The sequence below is a fragment of the Camelina sativa genome, chromosome 12 (genome assembly GCF_030686135.1).
Source record: "Camelina sativa cultivar CO46 ecotype springtype chromosome 12, ASM3068613v1".
Classification (NCBI taxonomy): domain Eukaryota; kingdom Viridiplantae; phylum Streptophyta; class Magnoliopsida; order Brassicales; family Brassicaceae; genus Camelina; species Camelina sativa.
In genome coordinates this window covers 7,461,451-7,475,901 of record NC_141891.1, presented here as the reverse complement: position 1 = coordinate 7,475,901, position 14,451 = coordinate 7,461,451, and the positions used below count along the sequence as shown (strand labels likewise).

Here is a 14,451-nt window from a genome sequence, read left to right as displayed (position 1 = left end):
GTGTGATTGTTTATATATAACAGCAAATTAGTTATGTGTTCTTTGACCCAAAAAAAAAAGTAATGTTTTGGTTCTTTGAAATGTTGAGTAAAAAATAAGAAAACATATGTAAAATATGAACAAAACATCAGTAATATATTTTTACGTATGTGTTTTTATAACACATAAAATAGATTCTCAGATATCATACCATCTATTTTTTTTAATTATCGCATTAGCATTTTGTTAGTTCACTAAAAATATCCTTTCATATAAAATTATAATACAAATTCTCAACTTTCATGTAGTTTTTCATTTTAATTTCAAATATCTAATACATTATATAATACTCTATTAATACAAATAAAAATTAAGAATACTCTATTAATTCCTATTTTAAAAGTCCTATTAATTCCTTATTCCACTCTTGCTTCTCTCATTCCACTCTCTCCGAACAAATCTATCTCACCCAACCGCGTCTGTCCCCAAAACACATCATTAATTCATCTTACATCAAATATTCATATTCACTCAGTAACTTAACTACTAGCTACTTCATACTTGGAAACATAATTTTTTCAGCTTCATCTTTTTAGATAATCTTAGCTAATGTAGATTGGCTAACGATTGGTTACCAAAACATTTTATAAAAAAGTACTCTATTGAAATACCATGGACTTTTAAAATAGAGTATTAATAAGAAGAATTAATAACAAAAAAAAATATCATCAATTTTTAAAATAAAAAGAGTAAACATATTTTCAAACTAAATAGGTGGCACGGCACTGCTCATCATGCAATTAAATTCTACCAAAAGACAAACTAAAGTTGAACGTATTCATTCTCAATTTTTACTGTTTCGAATCAACTAATTTCTTCCCCATTCCCTTATGACAAAAAAAAGAAACAAGAGGGGCTAGTTGAAAAAAAAGAACAAAAAATGGGGAGGGCGAATTTGCAAAGTCTGCAAAAAACAAAGCAACTAAACATGAATAGAGAGACACAAAACAAAACGAGAATCAAAGAGCTCAAGTTCTTTAGGCTCTTATTCTTATACTCGTATCCCGCTTAAATTCCTTGCGTTGGGCCTTGTCACAAATCTTCCCTGTCAGATAAATAAACCACAATATTATAATGACAATCCTTAGCTCAAATCAAATGTATCAGTACATTATATAGTTTCATTCTACATATATAAGTTTTCAATTTTTACATTTCAAGACAATATAATATAGAAATATACCTTCATACGTGGGCGCTGATCGGCGTTGAGTTTGCGAACTTGATATCGGATTTTTTTGGAGAAGAGTCGAATCCTCCTCTTTTCTTTATACCTTAACACACTTGCTTCTCTCATTCCACTTTCTCCGAACAAATCTATCTCACCTAACCGTGCCTGTCCCCAAAACACACATCATTCAACTTACATCATATTCACTCAGTAACTTGATAAACAACTACATACTTCCTACTTGGAAACATAATTTTTTCAACTTCATCTTTTTAGATAATCTTAGCTAATGTAGATTGGCTAACGATTGGTTACCAAAACATATATAAAAAAAAAAAAGTTGAAAAGACAAAACTCTTTTGAGATGCAAAATTTGAGTGCCATGTGGCATGGTTTAAGAGGATTTAGGAGATTCCGAAATAAGAATTAATATAGACTAATTTTAAAAAGTTAATTTAAGCGGCGAGAAAGAGAGATTAAAGAATTGAAGTAACGTACATGTAGGTCGATTCCTGCGGCGTCTGAACCGAGAAACTCGTCGGAGAAGGGCGACTCCTTACCCGACCAAGCCTCTAAAACCCCATCGTAGTCGAGCTTCAACAACGGACTCACTCTCTGTTCCAGATTTGGCAACGGATCTTCGGAGCTCTCCGCCGCCGGAGTCACCTTCTTCTTTTTTTTGTCTCCCTCCGCCGTCGTAACAATGGTCTTACTCTTGCTACTCTCAACGACACCATCATCAGCTGCGGCGGCGGCGGCGGTGGTCTGAATTCTCGGCGAGATCTGATCAAATTCCACAGTGGGAAATTTGCACCAGTTCTCGTCGTCGTCGTGTTCCCTCAGAGAACTCCTCAAACCGAGCCCTAATCGAAACCTTCCATTCCAAGCATTCTTCATAATTTCCTCTAATCGACCTATTCTGTAGCAATTCTCTACTTGGTTGGATTCAATACTCCCCATAAAGCTATCTATCCCTTCTTCAACCTCCTCATCAAGAATCGATTCCGTGCCGAAGTCATCGAAAATCCCAAACCCATTCACCTCTGACTCGTCATTGAAACTGACATCTTTACGCTCCAAGAAGTGTTCTGCTTTCGTTGGAACCGTGGGGTTGAACAGAAACTCAGACTCTTCGATGGATTCGTACGGAAGAAGCAACTGAGAAGCTTCGTCGTAATCACTGAGAGGAGATTTAGTGGAGCCGAACGTATGAGTTTTTGATTTCTTGGAAGAGAAGACGTTTGGGTAAGCGGTGGAGAGAAGAGCGGCAGCTTCGTCGTATGTTTGGTTAGGACGTTTCCGTGGAGTTCGTGGCCTTCTCGTGGAGATCAAGAACGGAGGAGAGTTTGACTCGGAGATTGTAGATGACGGTGAAGGAGTGTTGTGTGACGGTGGAGATTTTACCATGTAAGCGGCGGGGCCGCTTAGACAAGACGACATCACTCTAGTTTTGGAAGACACTGTTAAGTTCTTTTCTTTATAAAGAATAGTGTAAATTAAATTCAAGAAACGTTTCTGATTTCTGAGTATCGTACGAAATCTACTGTTAAACCCTAAACCCTTCGGACAAAATCTTGTTTACTAAATATAGCAAAAAGGGTCAAAAGAAAAAGAAAACAAAATTTATGTCTACTATAAAAGGAAAGCCTACAAAAAACCTAAGAAGATTTGAGATTAATGAGAGACAGAGAAAGAGGTCATGGATGTAAAAATTCCACAAGGAGAGAAGAGAGAGAGAGAGAGAGAGACAGAGAGAGGGGCAGAGATTCTGAGATTGGATTGGGAGTCACAAGATTGGTGTAAGAAAAGAGAGAATAGACCCGTTGGGGGTTTTCCAAAGTTATATATAGTCAAAATAAATTGAGGCTCTGTTTTGATTTGATTTGTGATAAATCATCACTTTGTTGATGCGAAAACAGAGAGGTAAAAAAGTGAAAAAAAAATAGAGTGAAAAAGTGAGAGAGTATAGAGCTACACTTGTAGAAAGCGAATGAATATTTGTGAATTTTGAATCATGTTTGTAGAAACGCTAAGTGAAAATTTAGTTTTCATTCATTTAGGTATTTAAAAATGCATGAATAAATTAGGTTAATTTTTGTTCTTCTCGGATGTTTTCGTAGGATAAGTAATTACGTTAATTTATTACTGGATTTTAGACATTTCCAAATTTCGGAAACATTATAATCGACCACCTGTAAAACTTTTCGTCTGTATATGTCCGTGTATATATACAAAACTTAACATGCCACCTTATCCGTTTACGTGGCTTGATCCCATTGCATGTGTTCGATTTCTAAGATGACGTGGTGTTTTTTTACACTAGGAAACTTCAAATTGGCATTGAACTGTAAAATATGTATGGCAAATATAAGAAAATACAGACGGATTTTAGATGTATGACTAATAAGAAGTTTGCAATCAGAAACTTCAAATTGGAATGCTGCTTAACAAATTTGGAATCAGAAAATAATTTATAGTCACGTACGAATTTTAGATATATGACTAATAAGAAGTTTTTTTTAGTTTATCTCAAAGCACCGTGTATCCATATCATATGATATACTTTTCGAATAAAAAGGTTAGTGTCACACATCCCTAAGAAGTGGGAACTCAGCGATTGGACTAAAACCTTCGACCACTAAAACAAGACATATTATATAGTAGTACTAGTAGTACTGACTGATAGTCTGAAAACTTTGAAGTAACTAACGTATCTTTTCCGATTTTTAAATTGAAAATGTGGGGAGAGTAACAAAACAAAGGAGAGAAAGAGAGTCGCGTGGGTATTGGGCAGTGAGAAACGATTGGACCCATTTGGAAGTGATATGTGGCAGATGGCAATCATACGTTTGCGTCATTACGTTCAATGGGATCATTAGATTCTCTACAGTTTTTAGATCATTTCGATTGTTTGTGACTTTGTGTCATATATGAGTCTAGGATGTTACGTACTGCAATTGAACAGTACTTCCTCATACCATATCCCTGCCCTATCAATTAATCCCTATACTAATTTTTGTCTTTGTCACATACTAGATTGTTGTCTCATCAGTCTTATGTATTTAACAAGACAAGACGTAGAGATGAGATTTCTTTTTTAGCTTGAGTTAATATATATTGCCTAGCAGTCAATGAATATGTGTAGTATATACGAGGAGAACATAACTTACAAAGGAGGAAAGAAGAGATGAGATTTTATCCCATCTATAGAGAAAAGAGAGGATAAACCTGTCTGCCAACTCTGCCCACCGTCTCCAAAGTCCATCCCAGTTGTTTTTCTATTTTGGAATCTTCTTATGTTATATTACTTATTACTTTTCTTTTCTTATTACAACAACATGTGACCCTGTCTTCTTCTCCTTTCTTTTCCTCACCTTTTCTCCTTTTAATTGTAATGTTAAAACAAAAAAAATGTTTTTCAAATTGATTTCTAGGTTCTGTTCGATTTAAAAATTTGAAATTAAAGCAGAAGTTTTAAAAAATTTGAATCTAAAACAGATAACATTTTTCGAAGGAGTAGCCAACTAGCCATAAATCTACAGTACATACATGTATTGTGTCACTGTTATTTACCTTTGGATAAAAAAGAATATTAATGAGGTTTAAAGCTTATTGACGGTATATCGATGTAACCTTCTTTTTTTTTTCCTTTCTGACGTCACGGTAGATTATAGTAGATGTTATCTTTCATAGGTATTGACTGTTGAGTATAAACAGATTGTGGACATTTGTAATGATGTAATTAGTTAGAGATAAATTAAAAGAAGTGCTGCTAAAGATGTAAGAAATTGTTAGAAAGTAACGAAAAAAAAAGATTACATGTAACTGGATAACTCAATGTGATAAATGTATCAACAGTTTGTAAGTACGATGTTAAGCATAAAGCATGTGACCTTTGAGAGTCGATTAGGCCACTGTGCGTACGTACAAGATTGACCCAAATAGTTACAAACTACAAGTGAACGCTAGCTCTTTTCTTCCATACGTGTGTATCGAGGGGACCATTAATTACGGTATATACATACACATTACGTGTGTGTTTTGCCCTAAAATCCCAATTCTGCACCATGGGGACTCATTTTAGTTTCTGAGTTAAAAATGCATGTCCAATGTTCTAATTTTTGAAATATAGGAATTTTAAAAGGTTTCTGACAAAAAAAAAAAGATATATAAATCTAGAAAGCCTTTTTTTTTTTTACACCTTATCAAGAAAGAAAGTATAGGGAACCCAATGAAAAATACAAAAGTGACTCGCAGAGAGATAAAAGTATCTTCGGGACAGTAGATATTTGTTTATGTTACGTTACGTCTCTTTCTTCGCCATAGCATATTCATATTGCAGATGATGACAAGATATATTAATTATTAAGTCCTCCAAATTTACGGTAAAATGAAACAAGTACATTTATATGACAAAGAGTGCTTGTATCTTAATTTTAGTACATAAATTTTTGATGTAGATTAATAACCGTGTGACTTAAAAAAGTTAAAACCATATTCATCAGCTTAATTATATGCATTTGTTGATGGGCTGAAGGATATTGGAAAATCCAATTTAAATGAGACTGTAAACCAAGATGTGGAGCTAATAGTATTAAACAATCGATCATTGAAATATGAATTTGCATAATTGGATTTAATACGTAAGGTTCATTGGTGTGGAAGTCCAGATTTGAAGAGATCACTATTCACAAGAATACATAGAGAGAGGAAAACAAAGAAGTTTTAATTCACATGATTTATAATAATTTTTCAGCAAATTAATTAATGAAACATATGATTGTACAAATTTCTTAAGATTCTCTAATTTTCCTTTTAAAGACATGTATCTCATATACTTCTGTACTAAAGTTTCAAAGTACAAAACTTAGGTACAATTTAAAGGTTTAAGTAAGGGGAGTTGGAGGGTTATTTCATTGGTATAAAAAAATATTGCTCATGGGCTTTAGAATGAGAGTTCAAAAGTAAAACTGCTAACCGGAAGCCCAAAGTAATAGAGCCGACACGACATCGTATACCATGACAGCACCGATTGTATTATAAACAGAGAGGTTAAATCTCTCTCTCTCTCTCTCTCTTGTTCTTCGTATCTTTTTTTTTTTTTTTTATTGCCGGTTGTATAATGGCCGCCGTCGCAGATTCCGTTGACAACAACGGTGCCCTAAACCTCCCTGAGAATGAAAACCTTATGCCGGCTGGAATCAGTGCCACCACATTGCTCGACCAAAACGCCGGCACCTTCCCTGAATTGAACCAGCCAAATAGCTTAGCTGTTTCCGAGACTACTGCTCCCGATTCCACGGAGGAGAGATGGCCAGGTTGGCCTGGCGATTGCGTGTTTCGTATGATCGTTCCGGTGACTAAAGTCGGAGCTATCATTGGACGCAAAGGTGACTTTATCAAGAAGATGTGTGAGGAGACTCGTGCTCGTATCAAAGTCCTTGATGGTCCTCTTACCACTCTTGATCGCATCGTTAGTATCTCTTTCAATCTCTCTTTCTAGTTTAAGCTAATTCGAATTTTGTGGAATTTTTTCTAGTTTCTATCTCTAGGGTTTCCTAATTTGCAAATTTGATTACTTTTAGGGTTTTAATGAAAAAAATATTATGTGTTTTAGGTTTTAATAACTGGTAAGGAAGAGCCAGAGGCATATATGTCACCTGCAATGGATGCAGTCTTGAGGGTGTTTAGAAGAGTTTCAGGGTTACCTGATGATAATGATGATGATGATGTTCAAAACGCTGGGAGTGTCTTCTCTTCTGTGCGTTTGTTAGTTGCATCTACTCAGGCTATTAATTTAATTGGCAAACAAGGTTCTATGATTAAATCCATTGTTGAGCACTCTGGTGCTTCTGTTCGTATTTTATCAGAAGGTATTTTCAATTTTAGCAACTATGATCTCTTTTGTTAGTTCTTCTTCAGTTTATGTCTGTCATCTTTTCCTGTTTCCTAATTCTGATAGTGTGTGCTGTATAGTTCATATGAGCATACTTGATAATGAGATGTAATCTGTACTTTCTTTTCTGCCAGAGGAAACACCGTTTTATGCTGCGCAAGATGAGAGGATAGTGGATTTGCAGGGTGAAGCTTTGAAAATCCTTAAAGCATTAGAAGCCATTGTTGGACATCTAAGGAAATTTCTAGTCGACCATACTGTTGTTCCTCTCTTCGAAAAGCAAGTATGCTACTTGGTTAATCTGAAACGATTTGTTCCTTAGCGTTGTCTCTCCTTTCTTTTCTTTCCGAATTATGTAACTTTTGTTGTTTTTTTTTTATCTTTAGTATCTGGCTAGAGTCTCTCAAACTCGTCAGGAAGAGCCGTTAGCTGACAACAAGTCATCTCTGCATAATATTTCTTCAAATGTAATGGAGCCTGATTTCTCCCTCTTAGCACGGAGGGAACCTTCGTTCCTGGAGCGCGAGTCTCGAATGGAGTCACGTGTTCAGCCTTCGGGAGTTTCTATGTACAGTCAGGATCCTGTATTGTCCGCCAGACACTCTCCTGGTCTTGCTCGGGTTTCTGCTGCTTTTGTTACACAGGTAGATTCATCATCTCCACAAAGTGTTTAGCGGTATCACCATTCTTGCTTGTTATGATTAGTCTTCTACCTGTGGTTTTGATCATATCACATCTAAGCTGTTGTTTCAGAACTAGTAATGACGTTTCTATTATTGGTTTCATTGACTAGGTATCTCAAACGATGCAAATACCGTTCTCCTATGCGGAGGATATAATTGGTGTAGAAGGAGATAATATAGCCTACATCCGTCGAAGAAGCGGAGCTACCATAACCATTCAAGAGAGTCCACATCCTGATCAAATCACAGTGGAAATCAAAGGCACATCTTCCCAAGTACAAACTGCTGAGCAACTAGTTCAAGTAAGAAAAAATCCATCTATGTATAATACTGTGTTAACTGGCCTTGTAATTATACGAAGATTACGCTTTCGAGCTATAAAACTGTATCTGTGGTTTACGTGCATGCAGGAGTTCATCAGCAATCACAAGGAACCAGTTTCGGTTTCAGGGGGATATGGCAGAATCGACGCTGGCTATGTACCTGCATATCCTCCTCAGCTGGGCAACCGTCAAGAGCCACTCTCCAGTAGCTACCTGGGTACAGAGCCGGGGCAGTACAGACCAACAGCATACTCTCAGCTGGCAGGTCCTTCAACTTACACGCCGTCTCTCTCTGGCCAAACTTATAGTACGGAATATAGACCAGCTTCTGATATTGGTGGCTACAGCAATAATTATAATCTTTGAATCGTTTTCTGTGTTTTAATTCATTGCTGTTTATTAGAGAAAGGCTCATTTATAATAGAGAAGGGAAAGAACAAGTTCTAGAGAGCCAATGTATGTGTAATGTAAATCTAGGTTGTGCCTGTTCTTCTTTATTTTTCTCTTTCAGAATCTCAGATCTCAGATATGTTTTACACGACGTTTCTGGTCAGTGGTCACTGTCGAATAAGAACAGTTCCATGATTTTGTTTCCTTTTCCAATTTTTTCTGTGATTGTTTGAGAGAATTTTTTTTGGTCAGCAGCAATCAGAATGACTAATTCAGTTTTTAAGAATTTATACTTTAAAAAATAATTATTAAAACTATTTTGTGTTGAAACTTTTACTTAATATATGAAGTAAGGAGTGGGGCTTTGTTTGGTCGAAGAACCTTTCTGCAAACATCTACGGGATCCACAAATGAATGTCATCTGTAAGCATCTCAGAAGTACATTTTTCTTTACATGAGAGTTTTGATTTCAATGTTTATAGATAACGGTGTCACTAGTAATCATAAGCAAAACGATTAAGGTCATACACAGGAAAGAAACAATACTTGCAGATTTTGTATATTTTCATTTTTTACAGCTTCTTGTAAAAACATGTATATCCCAAAGACAATTGCATTTTCTATAGAGAGCACTAAACAAAATGCACTTCTCAGGAATGGTACCATTTCGAAATAGACAGAATATATTGAACGCAAGCTGTTCAAAATGTATTTCAAGTTGGCCATAACCAAATCTTTGACGCGTGGAACCATTCTCTTGTCAATGAAACATTACATTATTAGTGTACAGGTACTACCTAATATATTCCTCTAACCCGTCAAATGTCAATATTTGGACCTTTACTATATGCACGTCATCTTATATTCTTATTGAAACATTCTCGTTGCAAATGTCTTGTCCCTAAAATTACATATAAATATGGTTTAAGGGTAGTTTGAACTTCATCATCAAAACTTAGAAGTAACATTCATAGGAGAGACAAGGAAGAGCTCATCACACAAGATGAGGGCAATCATAGCTTTGTTTTTCCTTTTCTGTTTTCTTGCTCCCTCTGCTTTGGCGCAGCTCCGATTTGGGTTCTACGGCCGCTCATGCCCTCGAGCAGAATCTATCGTTGCTAATGTTGTTGCCAACCGTTTCCGTCGTGACCGTTCCATTACTGCAGCATTTCTTCGTATGCAGTTTCATGATTGCTTTGTTAGGGTTCGTAAGCTTCTCCTTGTGTGTTTGTGTGTTTATATTTATCATGGAATGGTTAATATCTTATGGATGTAACATTGGACAACTAATGTTTTTAATGGTTATGTAGGGTTGTGATGCTTCCCTCTTGATCGACCTAAGACCCGGAAGGCCATCAGAGAAAAGCACCGGACCAAATGCAAGCGTGAGAGGATACGAGGTCATTGATGAAGCTAAGAGACAGCTCGAGGCTGCGTGCCCTCGAACAGTCTCATGCGCAGACATTGTAACTCTAGCCACCAGAGACTCGGTCGCATTAGCTGGTGGACCAAGGTTCTCAGTACCAACAGGAAGACGTGATGGATTAAGGTCAAGCCCCAATGACGTCAACTTGCCCGGACCAACAATACCGGTTGGCGCATCGATCCAGTTATTTGCAGCTCAAGGTATGGATGTGAACGATATGGTTACACTCATTGGTGGTGGCCACAGCGTCGGTGTTGCACATTGTAGTCTCTTCCAGGAGAGGCTTTCCGACCCTGCAATGGACCGTACATTGAATGCTAGGTTGAGAAACACATGTCGTGCCCCTAACGACCCATCAGTTTTCTTGGACCAGAGGACTCCATTTATCGTGGATAACGCAATCTATGGAGAGATCCGACGTCAAAGAGGAATCCTAAGAATTGACCAAAACTTAGGACTCGATAGATCAACCCGTGGGATTGTGTCTAGTTTTGCATCAAGCAATGCCCTCTTTAGACAGAGATTTGCCCAAGCAATGGTGAAAATGGGTACCATTAGGGTTCTTACTGGTCGTTCTGGTGAGATCAGGAGAAACTGTAGAGTCTTCAACAACAGACATTGATTCTAAACTTTTTAAAAATTACCATTATAAATTTTGGTTTTTTTTTTTTTTATCGGTTAGATAATTAACCGGAAGTTTTCGTTTTGTATTTTCCTTCAAATTCACTTGTACGTTGCACTTTGGTAATATATGTGATCACTCACTCCTGTAATTCTATAGTATGTGACTGCATTTTTTAAAATGTAGTTAAACAATTTGTTTGTTGGTTTTCTAATTTGTTATTCAAATGCTTTGGAGATTTGAATTGATATTGTTAACCGAATCAAAATTCCAGAATGATTTGTTTCATTAAGATAGGTGTGTCTAAGTATCTATTTTATCACCAGTCCAATGTAGCACAAACAACGTACCGTTATATCTAAGCTACTTTCATCATATGTAATATTTATGATACTTATGCATGATCATTTCATCTCCATTTGCTAGTTTGGTTCATTCTGAATATATACAACATGTGAAACTATGAAAGAAACCAAACTATACCCAAATGCAATCGTAAATATTAATACGCCTGTGTTTGCTGCTGAAACATGAAAATCCTAAAGACACCTAAAACGAGTAGATTTATCGAGATCAGAAGAAAATTGGGCAAATGCATTACATTATGGGAAAAATGTCGTTTTAATCATGAACTTACACAAAAACGCAATTTAAACCATCAACTTTGCCTGCGGCCATTTAAAACATATAGTTGCAGTTGACTTTCTAATAAAACATGAAACCGCATTGACCAGGCCAAAAACCCCAGGTCAAAATTTCGGGTGACGGAGCAATTAACACCGTTAACCCCCGTTAGCTCCTCTGTTACGCTGTCGTTAACAAATCCGTTAAAACGAAAACGACGTCGTTTTATCCACGACTTAGAAGGCTAAAAATCCCCAAATCGCATTGTAATCCCTAATTTCCCAAAATCCCCAAATCTTTGAAACCCTAATTATTCGATGCCAAAAGTGAGAAACAAGGGGGTGATTTCGTTTGTCGGAGATGGAATCGAAGCTCCATCACGAGACAAATCACAAAGTCTAGTTGTGTCTGACAGCAACGATGTAGATGCAGCTCCACCGCGAATCGAAACAAATAGTGTTGTCGGAGATGGAGCTCCACCGCAAAGCATCTCAGAGTCTGAGGTTAGAGACAAAGTTCAAGGTGGACCTTCTGAAGGTATATCGGAGTCTGTTGCCGGAGGTAAAGGTCGAGCTAAACGACGACGGAAAGGAAAAGAAAAAGTTGTCGAACCGGAAGTAGATTCTGATATGGAGGTGGAAGTGGAACATGACAGTGATGATGATTGTATGGTATACGGTGATGATGACTTCGATGGTGTTGATGATAGAGTAGGCGGTGGAGAGGAAGAAGTGCACGGTGGAGAGGAAGAAGTGCACGGTGGTTTCAATGTTGATGAAGTTGCTAATGTAGACATCAGGGAAGACTTCCCCGAGGCTGTTAGGGGAGAAGGAGCTGGTTCAGATTTTGACAGCGGTGATGATGTATGGGATGATGACAAGATTCCAGATCCTTTGTCATCGGATGACGAAGATGAAGAAGACAACTACAATGAAGGGATGGGTGATGGAGATGTTGACGATCCAGAATCTTTGTTAGCAGTGGAGAAAACTTTCAACTTTCCTGAAGAATTTAAGCTTGCTGTGTTGATGTACTCATTGAAGACAAGGTATGACATCAAACTATATAGATCCGAAGCTCTTATGGTTGGTGCAAAATGTTGTTATGTTGATGATGATGGTCGTCCATGTCCATGGAGAGTTTATTGTTCATATGAGAAGAGGAAGCATAAGATGCAGATAAGAGTAGTTGTCAATGAGCATATATGTGTGAGGTCAGGCTATTCGAAGATGTTGAAGGCGTCTTCTATTGCGTTTTTGTTTGAGGAAAGGCTGAGAAAGAATCCAAAGATCACCAAATACGAGATGGCTGCTGAGATTCAGAGAGAATATAAATTGGAAGTGACACCAGACCAGTGTGCAAAGGCGAAGACCAAAGTTATGAAGACAAGAAAGGCAAGTCACGAATCTCAGTTTGCACGGATATGGGATTATCAAGCAGAGGTGTTGCAGCAGAACATAGGGTCCGAATTCGAGATAGAGACAATTCCTGGGCCAGTCATTGGAAGCAAACAAATGTTTTATCGTTTATACATTTGTTTTAAATCCCAAAAAGATTCATGGAAAGAAACTTGTAGACCCATCATAGGATTGGATGGAGCTTTTCTGAAATGGGATATTAAGGGTCATGTTTTAGCAGCAGTTGGTAGAGATGAAGACAATAGGATTGTTCCTCTTGCTTGGGCTGTGGTAGAGATTGAAAATGATGATAACTGGGACTGGTTTGTGAGACATCTCTCAGTAAGTTTGGGCCTTCAAACTATGACAGATATAGCTCTAATTTCAGACAAACAATCGGTTAGTAATTTCATTATATGTTTAAGGTTTTTTTTCTATGTTTGCTTGAAATGTAAGGTCTAACAAATGTCTTAATTTTTGTTTGCAGGGTCTAGTTAAAGCTATACATAGCATTCTTCCACATGCTGAGCATCGACAGTGTGATAAGCACATTATGGATAACTGGAAGAAGGACAATCACGATCAAGAACTACAAAGGATGTTTTGGAAGATAGCACGTGCCTACACGACAGGAGAGTTTGCTGATCGAATGGCAGAGCTAAAGGCGTACAACCCTCAAGCTTATGCAACCCTGCAGCTAACGAATCCACTGACATGGTCTAGAGCTTTCTTCAAGATTGGTACATGTTGCAATGACAACCTTAACAATCTGAGTGAATCCTTCAATAGAATTATCAAACAGGCCAGGAAAAAGCCCTTATTGGATTTGCTAGAGGACATTAGGAGGCAATGCATGGTCAGAAATGCTAAGCGGTTTCTCATAGCTGACAGGCTCAAGACAAGGTTTACCAATAGAGCACATGCGGAGATTGAGAAAATGATAGATGGGGCAGCAAATTGCCAGAGACTTATGGCCAGACACAATATTCATGAGGTATCTTCGAATGGTGTTACTTACAGGGTTGATATGGACAAGAGAATTTGTGGTTGCAGGAAGTGGCAGATGGTTGGAATCCCTTGTATTCATGCTGCATGTGTGATAATAGGAAAGAAAGAGAAAGTTGAGGACTATGTCAGTGATTACTACACAAAGATACGGTGGCGAGAAACATACCGGGATGGTATTATGCCTGTTCAGGGGATGCCATTGTGGCCTAGATTGAATAGATTGCCTGTCTTGCCACCACCATGGAGAAAAGCGAACCGAGGAAGACCAAATAACTACGCAAGGAGGAAAGGAAGGAATGAAACTACTTCATCTACTTCAAGGATGTCTCGAGAAAAAAGAATCATGACATGCTCTAATTGTTTGCAACAAGGACACAACAAGAAAGCATGTAAGAATGCAACTATCTTAGTTAATGTACCAAAGAGACCAAGAGGTCGACCGAAGAAAACTCAGGTATGTTGTGTTTTTCTTTTCGTAAACCTCACATAAATCATGTATGGATATGTTATAACTCAAGTTATCAAATGATTTAGGAACTAGAAGCTCACGGATATGAAGTGCTGACAGTTGGGTCACAAACTCATCAAGGACCCCAAATGCAAGCTCACGGATCACAAGTGCCACCAGTTGGGTCACAAACTCATCAAGGACCTCCAAGGCAAGTTCACGGATCACAAACTCATCAAGGACCTCCAAGGCAAGCTCACGGATCACAAACTCATCAAGGCCCGACAGTTGGATCACAAACTAATCAAGGATCCCACGGGGAAGCTGAAGGATCCCAAGGACAAGGACTAGGTCGATTTGCAACATGGTTTGAGTGTTCCTCCTAAGGTTTCTGAATGTGATGTTTTTTTTTTTGGGTGAAGAA

General features: G+C 37.6%; 4 protein-coding genes across 4 annotated transcripts; 3 read left to right on the top strand and 1 right to left on the bottom strand.

Annotated features, from left to right (window-relative positions):
- Positions 1-795: 795 nt before the first annotated feature.
- Positions 796-3,159, bottom strand: LOC104730815 (protein CHLOROPLAST IMPORT APPARATUS 2). Its single transcript, XM_010450039.3, has 3 exons — positions 1,709-3,159; positions 1,223-1,375; positions 796-1,084 (listed from the first exon to the last, which is right to left on the bottom strand). Exons 1-3 carry the CDS (start codon positions 2,648-2,650, stop codon positions 1,031-1,033), a joined length of 1,149 nt encoding a protein of 382 aa, XP_010448341.2. The 5' UTR covers positions 2,651-3,159; the 3' UTR covers positions 796-1,030.
- Positions 3,160-6,120: 2,961 nt separating this feature from the next.
- On the top strand, positions 6,121-8,715 carry LOC104717654 (RNA-binding KH domain-containing protein PEPPER). The gene is made up of 6 exons (XM_019234242.2): positions 6,121-6,683; positions 6,828-7,083; positions 7,241-7,389; positions 7,493-7,750; positions 7,900-8,091; positions 8,200-8,715. The coding sequence occupies exons 1-6, from the start codon at positions 6,333-6,335 to the stop codon at positions 8,476-8,478; spliced, it is 1,485 nt and encodes a 494-aa protein (XP_019089787.2). The 5' UTR covers positions 6,121-6,332; the 3' UTR covers positions 8,479-8,715.
- A 726-nt stretch (positions 8,716-9,441) lies between these two features.
- LOC104730813 (peroxidase 44-like) lies at positions 9,442-10,798 on the top strand. Its single transcript, XM_010450035.3, has 2 exons — positions 9,442-9,706; positions 9,813-10,798. Exons 1-2 carry the CDS (start codon positions 9,506-9,508, stop codon positions 10,548-10,550), a joined length of 939 nt encoding a protein of 312 aa, XP_010448337.2. The 5' UTR covers positions 9,442-9,505; the 3' UTR covers positions 10,551-10,798.
- A 693-nt stretch (positions 10,799-11,491) lies between these two features.
- Positions 11,492-14,378, top strand: LOC147930263 (uncharacterized). Its single transcript, XM_087476784.1, has 3 exons — positions 11,492-12,970; positions 13,059-14,033; positions 14,148-14,378. The coding sequence occupies exons 1-3, from the start codon at positions 11,492-11,494 to the stop codon at positions 14,376-14,378; spliced, it is 2,685 nt and encodes an 894-aa protein (XP_087332910.1).
- Positions 14,379-14,451: the final 73 nt, after the last annotated feature.

Excerpts from the sequence above, each read along its gene's own strand:
- LOC104730815 (XM_010450039.3), bottom strand. The coding sequence starts at position 2,650 with ATGTCGTCTTGTCTAAGCGGCCCCGCCGCTTACATGGTAAAATCTCCA. Across the intron at positions 1,376-1,708 it reads CCGCAGGAATCGACCTACAT|GCACGGTTAGGTGAGATAGA; the intron begins GTACGTTACTTC and ends TTTTGGGGACAG. Across the intron at positions 1,085-1,222 it reads ATCAGCGCCCACGTATGAAG|GGAAGATTTGTGACAAGGCC; the intron begins GTATATTTCTAT and ends TTTATCTGACAG.
- LOC147930263 (XM_087476784.1), top strand. The coding sequence starts at position 11,492 with ATGCCAAAAGTGAGAAACAAGGGGGTGATTTCGTTTGTCGGAGATGGA. Across the intron at positions 12,971-13,058 it reads TAATTTCAGACAAACAATCG|GGTCTAGTTAAAGCTATACA; the intron begins GTTAGTAATTTC and ends TTTTGTTTGCAG. Across the intron at positions 14,034-14,147 it reads GTCGACCGAAGAAAACTCAG|TTGGGTCACAAACTCATCAA; the intron begins GTATGTTGTGTT and ends AAGTGCTGACAG.
- LOC104730813 (XM_010450035.3), top strand. The coding sequence starts at position 9,506 with ATGAGGGCAATCATAGCTTTGTTTTTCCTTTTCTGTTTTCTTGCTCCC. Across the intron at positions 9,707-9,812 it reads TTCATGATTGCTTTGTTAGG|GGTTGTGATGCTTCCCTCTT; the intron begins GTTCGTAAGCTT and ends ATGGTTATGTAG.
- LOC104717654 (XM_019234242.2), top strand. The coding sequence starts at position 6,333 with ATGGCCGCCGTCGCAGATTCCGTTGACAACAACGGTGCCCTAAACCTC. Across the intron at positions 6,684-6,827 it reads TTACCACTCTTGATCGCATC|GTTTTAATAACTGGTAAGGA; the intron begins GTTAGTATCTCT and ends TATGTGTTTTAG. Across the intron at positions 8,092-8,199 it reads CTGCTGAGCAACTAGTTCAA|GAGTTCATCAGCAATCACAA; the intron begins GTAAGAAAAAAT and ends ACGTGCATGCAG.